We start from the raw sequence: 11,716 nt of genomic DNA on the forward strand, positions 1-11,716 counted from the left end.
TATGGCTACTTTACTTTTCATTCCATCCAGGAAGAGCACATACCAACTGCTGAAACTTCCTTAGCCTGACAAAGGGTTTTTGAACCTGAAAGCTTGCTTAATAATCATTTTCCAACTATTTAAGTTGGTCTAATAAAAGATATCAGATTCACCCAAAGAACCTTGTCTGCCTATGTCCTTAGACCAACACAGCTACAACCCCTACCCCCCTGCCACATATAGAATGTAATTATTGAGGGGGGAGTCATCTTAAATTCAAAGTCATCTTGGATTCAGGCAAAAACAGTATATATTTAAGAATATAAGAACATTAACATGCACATAAAAATCGGCAAAAGAACCAAAGCTTGTGTACAATATAGCTAAATATATATGATCTACCATCTCTTAACTTCAGTGCATCTGAATTCATACCTTAAGGTTTGGAGACTTTCTGGGTTTTATTATTAATATTATTTTTACCCCAAGAGTAGAACCTTGGAAAATCTAGAGCTCAACGTATATGCAAAACATTGAGTATGTTCATGAACTGAATGGTGAAGGGATGTTACTCAAGTGTACCATAAAGCAAAATTTCTAGGTTGAGTTGGTACGTGAGGATTTTATAAGTTATAAGCATTTGAAAATAGCATGACTATAATGAAAATCCTAATGTAATTTTAACCGTAGCCTTTGCTAATATCAAATCCATAATGATTAATCTTATGTGAAACCATTCAGATTTGAATGTATTGGTACAGAATAATCCTACAAATGAAATAATGGGCAGTGTGATTACATATTCAAGTGTCATAGCTGCAGTTATTCATTCAGAAAATATATATTTGATCTATAAACATCAATTCTGTAGATGACTTGATTCCCCTTTCAAATTTAATTTTAATATTCTAAGATCTAGTGCAATGTAGTTTTCTGTCTCAGCAGGCTGTTCTATTTGAATGATTTTTCCTATTATACTGCCGAATATAACACTCAACATCATTTCCAAAACACTACTGAAGGAGTGTGAAGCTCTACTGTAAACAGAAGTGAATCAAAAGGATTAATGTCTAAAGCTTGAATTACTCTAACGTTTGGAACAAATAACTTCCTTCAGGAAGTGAACAAAATCAAACAGATGTGTCTGGCCAGAAACATTATCATGTGAGGAAGGGGAAAAAAAGACTTATTTGTTTAATTTTTATACAATGCAATGCTATTGATGGGGGAAAAATTAATTGGGAATGACATAGTTGTAATTGGACAATAGTTACTAGTCTGTGAATGGGGAAACTGTTGGTGTTACTTTTCTTTGACTTTCATGTCTAGGCAGTAGTGCAATGGCATAACTTAAAAAGGACAACTTGTATGCTTAGCTGAATAATATTTTTGCATAAGGTTTTTAACTCTTACAGCAAAACTCACCTGCTTTTTAAACTCCTGCATCTGTAGGTCCCACTCTGGTCATTACAGAATATTGCTGCTATGGTGATCTTCTGAATTTTCTGAGAAGAAAACGGGATTCATTTATTTGCCCAAAGCATGATGAACATGCAGAAACAGCAGTTTACAAGAACCTTCTGAATAAAAAAGAGCCTTCCTGGTAAGGATGATCTATCAACATGTAAATGTATTGTCAGAAAGTTCAGAGATGGGGGAAATCAAAGATGACTTCATGAAGAGAATCACAACAGGCTTGTTCTGTAGTATTTTTTCAAGATTGGGTGCATTTGAAAGAATAATCCCATTAAAAATCGCCGGAAAAACTATGTCTTGCATTCAAAAGCTTGTCTAACTTTGTCCCAGCTACACAGTTGGTCAAACAGATAGAACTCTAAGAAGACCTTGTCTCTTGAATAATTTCTGGACCATTACAGCTACATCATTCTTACACTGCAATAAAAATAATTACATTTATACAATGTAATAAGGCTATCAAGGTTTTTAAGGTTATAATCTAAGTTACTATACACACTTTCATTTTTAATTCATCAAATTTCCTTTGAATATTGAATTCTGTTCCTTGGCTCTAACCATCCACATTTTTTATAATTACAATTTATCATTGCAAATAATTATTTTACAGCTTGAATGACAGTTTGCTTCATGCTATAGTGTTAATATTCTACATTATCATGAGTTCCTGCAGTAACAAATGGCTTTTCACATCAAAAATGTATTCCTTTACGTATTTGGGAAAAGTTGTTGCATTAAATCTCACCAAATGTTGTGACAGGACAACATGTATCACCACTTTGACATTAGGGCTTCCCCAACTATCAACTCTCTCTCTCACCATTATTTTGTGGTTTCTTTCTGTCTGTTTGCTGGTAAACTCTTTGGGCACCTATACACGAGCAGCAAGGCTGCTCTGACATCATGTAATTGCAGCATGTCAGAGCAGGCTTGATTAATTGAGTCTGCTGCAGCATGGTAACTACTGTATTGAACAAGCTTTAGTTAAAGTGGTCCTGCTGCCATTTTTAAGCATGGTGATATATGAGACATTCTGGGCGCTTTAATTGGAGCAGCTTTCAGAGCTGCTCCAATTAAAGCACCCCCCTCTCCCAGAGCATGTGTGTTTTCATTCTATGCACAGCCAAGTGTTTCTACCAAATATATTTAAAAGTAGATTTGTTTGCTAATTCTTTGCTTTCTTTAAAGTACTAAGGACACCATTTGGCACATCAGGCTACAGCAGCACGTGTTCCTTCCTGTATTTCAGTCAGTTCTCTGTAGCCTTGAGCCTGTTACTCTGATTAGTGACTAAACTCCAAAAAGGACTGACAGGACACTACATATTTAATACCTTGTACTGCAATGAACTTATGCTCTCTTGGTATGTGCCACAAGCTTTGAAGGAGAAGCAAGGTCAGGTATAAGCAGTGCTTGGCGAGGTGATACTTGGAGATACCAGTGCTTCTGGTATTTTCCTTCATTGCCTTATGATGGGATTCAGTTGTGTTCCTGGAGGTGGCATCTGTAGACTCACATAGGGCCTTATTACACACTAATTTTAGGCAGCTCCTGGAGCTCTTAAACCCCGGATTGTGCACATGTTAACACCAAGAACTGGTATTAAGCATACTTTAGACAGCTTAAAATGACATGACTCTAGGGCAAGTTTAGCTCTGCTCCATATTACCCAGCTTATGTCCCATTAATGTGTGGCTACTCCCCACAAATGAGCCACCCACGTTGCAGTCCTCGACAACATAGTTTCTCAACCTGTGGTACATGTACCCCTAGGGGTACACGAGACACAGGCAGGGGTATGTGGGTACCCCAACACTCTCTCTCGCTCTCTCTCTCTCCCTCTTTTTGTCCTTTCCTCAAAACTATGGCAAAAAATTTGGTGCACTGTGCATTGCACGGCACTTTACATTCCCCAGTAATAATTTGGTGTACCGTGCTTTGCGCGTCACTAGGTTCAGCCCTCCTAGCTTTGGCCAACATCACCTCTAGCCAGGGTACATACTTGAACTGCACCCCTGGTGTAAAACTTGGCAACCCTACCCACACCAGATCAGACATCTGTCATATCACGGCCTTATATACACAACCTTTCTTCCAACATGGCACACATTAGTCTGTAAATATGAAATCCCCTGGAAAATTGAGTGTTGGGGTACTTATTAAAATTTTCAGAAGTTAGGGGGTACTTGCTACTTAAAAGGTTGAGAAACACTGCTCCACAACACCCCAGGATGCAGTGTCCTGTCCCCCACCCTCTTGTGTTGACAAACTTTCTACCCCCTAAACTGTTGGCCAGGGTGTAGTTCTGGCATCAAGCCAACTTCCAGTCCCATCCCTGGGGGTGTGACTTTCCTACTTCCAATGGGTGGAGGGGCAACAAGGCTGGGAGCCAGATCAGGTCCCCATGAGCTGACACTTTCTTCCTAGGGCAGGGGCAGTTGCTCCCCAAAAGTACCTTCCCTCACCCCCTCCTACCTCCCAGCCACTGTAGGAAGCACAACCAACACTGCATACACCCCAGTCCTAAATCCCAATTTATTAAAACATGAGGCCTACTTTAATTTACTTCCTGTTTATTTCTTTTTAAATTCTTTTTTTTTTTTTTAACTTTTTTTTACTTTTTAATTTTATCCCTTCAGTGGCTGACTTCCTTCATTTCATCGCCCTTTCCCCACCCCCATTTCCTTTCCACCTCCCATTTCATTACCTACCACCATCCCACTAACTCTTCACCTCAGCTTCATGTTCCTGCTGCCTCCTCCTTTTCCCCACCCTGAACCTAACCCATCTCTCTCTCTCATACACTCAGAGCAGAGATGGGAGCCTGTTCTGGCTCTCCAACCCTCTAGTGGCAAGTCACAGCTGGGCAGGTGGGGGACAGTCAAAAGGTTTGCTCCGAACTGGAGCAAGCATTAACACAAATCAACATTTGAGCAGCTCAGAATACAATGTGTAGCAAGGCTCATAGAAAACAGAATTGCACCACTTGAGTGCATGTTTGTAAAAAGATTGAGGTTTAACCTTGAATTCTTCCAGATTCTAGAGTTGCTGTGTGCTGTCACATTGCAACTCTTTAACACCCCAGAAGGCAGCACTTCACTGGTGGATAAAGTTATTGGTATATGTCTCTTAACTACCCCCCAGGTTTGGCATGAAGTTAAACTTGAATTCTTTATCAAGTAACTAGATAATTTTGGATAAAAGGTATTTGTGCAGTTCAAATTGATTTTTATTTGTGTTTGTACAATTTTAAAATATATTAAATGAAATTATACTCAGCTTTCCAAAAATGTTCTTAGATCCGTATTACAGACATATGGTATTAGAATCCATATCTTTGAATTTCATGCAAGGAAGGAAAACTCATTTTAAAAATGTACAGAAACTGGCAAAGATCTAAGTGGGCTTGTAACCTAACTAACGTTTGGGACTTCTTCAGTATTCAGTTGGCTTTTGTCACTAGAACTACCAAAAGACAGTGAGAGAAGCTATGCTGAGTTTAAAAAGGAATCATTAGACTGTCATCTGAAACACCTAGCCATTTTTATTTTGGACTCTACCTTAGCTATGAATAAGGTAGACACCAAACATTTGGGTTCTAATCTGAATCAAACTCCTAATTTTGAGATCTGTTTAATTTCTTTAGACACATCCTTGCAATCTATATCAAATCTCATCACTTTTTATATATGATTGTTTTTCTTTCATAAAAAACTATTAATTCAGTGTTAAATCATTGTCAAATGTTATATTCAGATTTGTTCTTAAAAGTGTTTGTGCTAAAATCACTCTCATCCACTGTCCCTACAGTGATATCATCAATGAATACATGGACATGAAACCAGGAGTCTCTTATGCAGTTCCACCAAATGCTGAGAAAAAAAGATCAAGGAAGTCAGGTAAGTATGTAGCCGGGACATTTTTCCAAAAATTAAAAGTACAGATTTTTTTTCTTTTTTTCAATTTGAAAATTTTTTCCACTTAACGTGCTTAGTTAAAGCCTTAGTTCAATGTAACCAGGGTTAAAAATAATGATAATAAAACAATAAAGCAGATTTATATTTTTTTCCATTTTAGAATGGGTCAAATTTTATTTTTTTCCCTCTGGCAGTTGGTGTTTAAATGACTTGTATTCGTCTAGTACCACAATTTTGCTAAATGCAAACCAAATGTATTTCTAGTCAATTATAACTAGCCTACATGTAAGTTGTTTGCATCTGTATCATTTAGGAGCATATATTGATCGTGATGTTACTCTTGCTATGCTGGAAGATGATGAACTGGCACTCGATGTTGAAGATCTGTTAAGTTTTTCTTACCAGGTAGCAAAGGGCATGAGCTTCCTGGCCTCAAAAAATGTAAGTTGTGAGTGTGAGTGGTGGTAAGCATCTGCACTTTTCTTCACATAATGACATTGAAATAATGCCATTGTATTCTTTAAAAAAAACCAAACCCTATAAATTGAACTGATTCTGCTATATCCTGAAGACTTGATTAGTCATTTCTTTTGAGTAACTTGAGTTATTGCACACTTTGCTAATCCATAATTTTGCACTGAAAATTGCTGTTCTTCTTGGAATGACTTGTCCCTCAGCTTTACTTTGCTGGTGTATAATGCAAGAGAATAGTTGCCTATCTACTACTGAAGATAATGGGAATTGCAGCCCCTCTTTTGTGTACCATAGAACAGAGCTATCTGACATGGTAGGGATTGACTGAAGGAGTTGAAAACCTCTGTTCAGTTTATCCACACGCACCAGCTTTGTGTCTTTAGAGTGGCTGATATGTTTGTTTCTATAGCACTTGCTCTACAGTAATAATTATGGGGTAGCTGCTTCAAGTTTGGGCTCAGGACTCTGGTCTTCAGCCTTTGCTTTCTTCTCTGGAGCACTTAGCTAGTCTAATTAAAGCTCCAGCTGGTTTATTTGCTATTGGATGCTACACAAACCATACAGAAGTTTTGTGGGGCCTCTTTAGCATAGAATCAGCATTTTTGAATGAATGGAGTTTATGAATTAATCCAATCCTGAAAGGTGACTATCCCTCCAAAATGGATTAAAATGCTGAATGCTTTAGAATACTTACTCTAAACCATGGCATCCTTAAACGATTACAAATTAAAGACCGGTTGGAGGAGAGATGAGCAGAGGTCTGCTTGCTCAATGGCCCAGGAGAACACTGCCAGTCTTACATTGCTGTGCAAGTTTATAGGAAAGTGGAAGGGACCTCATGATGTCTTCTAATCTAGCCACTGGTCAAAGTAGGATCATCTCTGACTAAACCATCCCAGCCCAGTGTCTATCTAACCTCCTCTTGAAAAATTCCAAAGGTTGAAATTCCCAACTTCTTTAGGTAGTCTCTTTCAATGCTTGACCACCCTTAGTCAGAAAGTTCTTTGTAATCTCCTGCCTCAATTTCCCTTGCTTCAGTTTGGGGCCATTGCTCCAGTCTGCTCCAGGCACAACAAAAAGGCTATCTCCATCCTCTTTATAATTGCCCTTCAGGTTTTTGAAAGCTTTTATCAAATCCCGCTTCAGTCTTCTCTTTTCCAGACTAAATAACCCTAGTTCTTTCAGTCTCTTTTCACAAGTCGTGCTTCCCAAGCCTCTAACTATTTTGGAAAGGTAAAATCTAGAAAGATTCAAGTAAACATTAATACAATGTTTTTAAAAAAATCTATGTAATTAAAAAAACCCACAAAGCAAACCAAGAAGCCCATATTGCAAATGGAACTTTCAGAAACACCAAATATTGGGCCAGTTCTGCCCTCATTGAAATCAATGGTAAAACTTCCATTGACATCAATGGGTGCAGCATTAAAGACTCTTGAGTGCTGCTTTTGGATAACCCAGCTTTAAAAGCACACTGGTCCACTTTCCAACCTTAATCATCTTTTTCATACCTCCTATGTATACACATTACAATGCAGGGTTTAATGTGTATGTTCAGGACCCCTATCTCATCCACTGCACAGGATAGACATGGCTCTGTGCACAAAGTGTCTGCTTATTATTTCTTTTTATTCTCCTCATTGAGTGGCCCCACAGAAACTATTTGAAGCAAATCAGCCCAAAACCTGCAGTGAATATGAAATGTTTTCTTTCCATATATAGCCTTCTTGTTGACATTCATCACTACAGGATCTGCATGTATGAGAGACATTAATGAATCTGATCTCGCAGCACTAGTGTAAATTCATAGAGTAGTATAATATCCATTATACAGTACAAAGCTGAGGTGAAAGAATGTGTCTATGGCAGAGACAGGGATAAAATTCCTAATTGGAGCATATTGTGTTAACTATAAGAACATTCCTCCTCATCCAGTGGATCATCTTCCATTCACTTCTGCAGGAATAGGCAGGAGTACTTTTAACCCCAGACTGTTTCTTCTTGTTCCTGCTTCACTGGGACTACTTACGTTCTTAATGCAGCACATACTGAGTAAAATACTTTGTTAGATTGTAGTGTGAATGAGGCAGTGGTCCTGTGGGAAAAATAATAGATCGCCACATAATTAAAGATAGTTTCCATGATGTACATCTAAAAGTCAACCTTAAATTGTCATTTCTAAACCTTGGGCTGCTTCACATGTCAACCTTAATGCTATTCTTAAGTAATTTTTGTAATGGCATTTCTTATACTGTAGTTTTAAAAGAAAAATGAAGAAATTAAGACGTTTCGCCATGTGGCTAGATAGTTGTGTCCTCCATAATATGCACTTTAAATCATTCCAGGCACACTTTATATGAGAAGAGAACTTTTTTAAAGCCTCGTCTCCCTCCATGCCCTCCCTTACCAGCTGCACAAAAGAGGTGCTTACATGGCCCATCTGGGTTGCTTCTGAGAAAACACAGTTGTACAAGTCTTTTCAGTTCAAGATAGAGGCACTTAATCATATAGGCACCTAAATGGTTTTGTGATTACTGAGTGGGGTCAATCTGGATCAGTCTTCATGTCTTAGATGCCTCAACTTTATCTAGCATCTGTTTAGCCACCTACAGGATTGTCTGGTCCCAACTAATTTTTTTTAAATGGAATCCTGAGCTATTTAAGTGCTTTTGAAATTTTTAACCCCTGTTTCTGCCATATTTCAAGTTTTCATCACGTTCTCTTGAGTCATGGAAGCTATTTAAAAAAAAAAATATATATATATATAGGGGTGCACTGATAGAACTTTTTGGGGCCAATACCGATCCAATTTCCGATATGCAGCCAGGCAACTTGAAGAGAATTGTCCAGCTGGTACATCTGTTGTGGTGGAGGGGGAGGGGAAAGGAAAGATCTGGGGCCGGGGGAGGAAGGGGAGTAGGGCTGGGGCTGCAGCAGGCACTGCCCAGGCAGGGTGGGGTGGGGCACAGGAAGGCTGGGGCCAAGGCTGATCTGGGCTCTTCCTGGTGGGGACTGGGCCAGGCTGCATTCAGGGCGGGTGGTGGCAGCGCTGGGAGAGGGTTACGGAGTGGGGGGGCTGCAGCCACCCCAAAATTCACCATAGCCCCCCACAACCCTCCCTCCCAGCGCTGCCGCCTGCCCTGTCCCAAACACAGCCTGGCCCAGCCTCCGCTGGGAAAAGCCTAGTGCAGCCTAGGCCCTAGCCCACAGCAGCCACCCGCCCTGCCCCCGCAGATCTGGGGGGCACCCCCCCATGCCATCCCGGAGTGCACGCAGCAGAGGGAGCTGCCCCTCCTCCCTGCACCCTCCGGATGAGCCGCAGCTCTGTCCTGTACCCCAACCCCACTCCCTCCCTCACCGCTGGGGCTTTGATCTGCATCCCCACGACCCTTCCCTCTTCCCTCCCCTTCTACCACAACAGAACTTACCAACTGCACACAGCTCTCCATGCTGCTGGGCTGTAATCCTCACTGCCTATGTGATGCACTGTGGCTACACACATGCAGGGGGTATTTTATACATATATAAAATAAAGATTTTTTTTTTCTTGGAAGGTAAACTGCTTTTTTCCCCACTTGTCATAGGTTAGAAAATATAGTTGGAATATTGGCTTGGAGCAAACACTAAATTATAGCTGAAAATATAGAACTTCAAGAAAGCTTTAAGAACAGAAAACAACTCATTCTATGGGAATACATAGGCAAGTTTCACTCTTGAAAGTACCACACATGCTCCTTCCGATATAATAAAGGATATCAGGCACTAATTCCTAGCTATCTGAGTTTGCACCTAAGACTAAAATAACTTTCAGTTTGTATTATTATGTATAACTAAATAAATGTGTGTCCAAGAAAATGCATGCTCAAGTAGCAGTTTTGAAAAAAGCTACTGAATATGTGACAAAATAATCAGAGGTTTTATTTATTTCTTCTACCTTAGTGCATACACAGGGACTTGGCAGCAAGAAACATTCTTCTCACTCATGGTCGCATCACAAAAATTTGTGACTTTGGCCTTGCTAGAGATATCAGGAATGACTCAAATTATGTGGTCAAAGGAAATGTAAGTACATAATATTTATTCCAGCTATTCTAAATGAGGAAGTGTTCAAACTTATTCTGATTTCCAAAAAAATCTCAATTTCAGTATGTATTTACCCTCATTTTTTTTCAACATGTTTTGGCTTGTCATGGTTATGAGGAGGTATATCAGTGTCCAGATGGCAGTGCCAACAGAAGCTCCTAGTGTATGTGCAACTATATTGGCAAAGTGTGCTTTTATTCATATAGTGTTTAATTCAAAGGGTTGTTTTTTCTATAATGATTAAAAATCACAGCTTTTTTTGGTGTAGCTGCAGCTTCATCAGTATAATTTCACACATTCCTATACCAATAAAGTACTCCTAGAGTAGAGGTGGCCAAAGACATTTATTTGAAAATCTTCTAAACTTAGTGGTATTGCATTTCTTTTGTTCATTTCTAAAATAATTTATTGTTACAAAAATATTCTAAAATTTGAGTTGCCTGATGTTTGCTTTGTTTTAAACATCACTCAGACAACTGAAACTTTATTCAAGTGTTGTAGGACACAAAGTGGGAAGTGGAAACAAGTTTGATTTTCATTGGTTACACATTCTGAGGTTAGCAAAAAACATATTTTAACCTATAAATGGTAACACACACAATGTATAATCTGTATCACAGATATGGGTTGGAAAGAGATGTTCTATCTAGACAATAAAGAAAAGTTTGAAAACTCACTTTGGGCAATTCTTAGTTATGCTAAGATACTTTCATACTTTCATGGCAGTATAAAGAGACATTAACATAGGGGGGACAAATTATTTCCAGAGCAGTAAAGGGACCTAAGTAGAAATGAGAGAGAATTGAGCTCATGTAAGATTAAACTAAAGCATCCTACTAGGAATTGTCTTCCTTGTGATTTGCTCAGATGCTGTGGATTTGTTATCCATGGTGTTTTTAAAGTTGACTAGCCATACCAATAGGTATTACTCTGTATTTGTTGTTCCCACCACCATTTCTGTCCTACCCATATGTGCTGTTACCAAAGTTCAGCATAGGATGCAACTGGAGTCCACGGAGCAGTGCTGGAAAATGGCAGGTTGACTGAGAGCTGCTCGGTGGCATTTACACAGAAACTAAAGTGAAAAGGTAGCTTTACTTTTCAGCATCAGCTCAGGCTCTCCTTGGTCACTCAGTGCAGCTAGGATTTTTAAGCACAGGCCAACAGCTTGTGAGATGGTCAGTAATTAAATATTGATTGTCTAGACTATGGTTTAGGTTGCCTGACAATAGGATTTTTCTTAGACTAAGTGGATCAAAGGAGGAGGAGGATAGGATGCAGCTGCCTGGGGAAGCCATGGCTGTGGGCTGCCTGTGTCTGGCCTGATCTTAAACCATGTTGGGAATACAGACTGTGCTGAAAGCCACTTGTTTTCCAACTAGCTACACAGGAGTCCGAAACCTTTTAGGCATGACAGGCCAGAATTATGCAGCTCTGTTCAAGGTAGTTTACTGTTCACAACCTAGCTACTGCTGCTGCTTTTTTCCAATGCCTGACTTCACCACTGCCAATGTCTGAGCTCCACGAGTTGCATGAAATCACTTGATGAGCCAGATCCAGCCCCTGTGTCATAGGTTTCCTTCCTTTTTTTCCCCCCAAAGTCTAAATACTTTCAATATAAATGTTACTTGGTAAACTCAAATTGCCTCTCTCTTCTAACACCAGATATTCTTCAAATCACTTGTAGTGTTAAACAATTGGCAAAGAGTATTAGCCTTCCTTTTCCTTTTTATTTTTCCTGCCTTTTGCATTTACTTCTTTTTTTCCCCTCCTCCTCCTGCTTCCTT

The 11,716-nt window shown here is 39.4% G+C and overlaps 1 protein-coding gene across 3 annotated transcripts in view; it reads left to right on the plus strand.

Moving 5' to 3' along the window:
• Positions 1 to 11,716, plus strand: part of KIT (KIT proto-oncogene receptor tyrosine kinase) — a 73,499-nt gene that overhangs the window by 56,519 nt on the left and 5,264 nt on the right. For all 3 annotated transcript variants that reach the window (XM_014517663.2, XM_006019020.3, XM_006019021.3), the window contains 4 exons: positions 1,432 to 1,582; positions 5,266 to 5,354; positions 5,686 to 5,813; positions 9,786 to 9,908. In XM_014517663.2, coding sequence (XP_014373149.1) covers positions 1,432 to 1,582; positions 5,266 to 5,354; positions 5,686 to 5,813; positions 9,786 to 9,908 — 491 coding nt within the window. The remainder of the gene's footprint in view (positions 1 to 1,431; positions 1,583 to 5,265; positions 5,355 to 5,685; positions 5,814 to 9,785; positions 9,909 to 11,716) is intronic.

This window comes from Alligator sinensis, unplaced genomic scaffold (genome assembly GCF_000455745.1).
Source record: "Alligator sinensis unplaced genomic scaffold, ASM45574v1 scaffold134_1, whole genome shotgun sequence".
In the NCBI taxonomy this organism is placed as follows: Eukaryota; Metazoa; Chordata; order Crocodylia; family Alligatoridae; genus Alligator; species Alligator sinensis.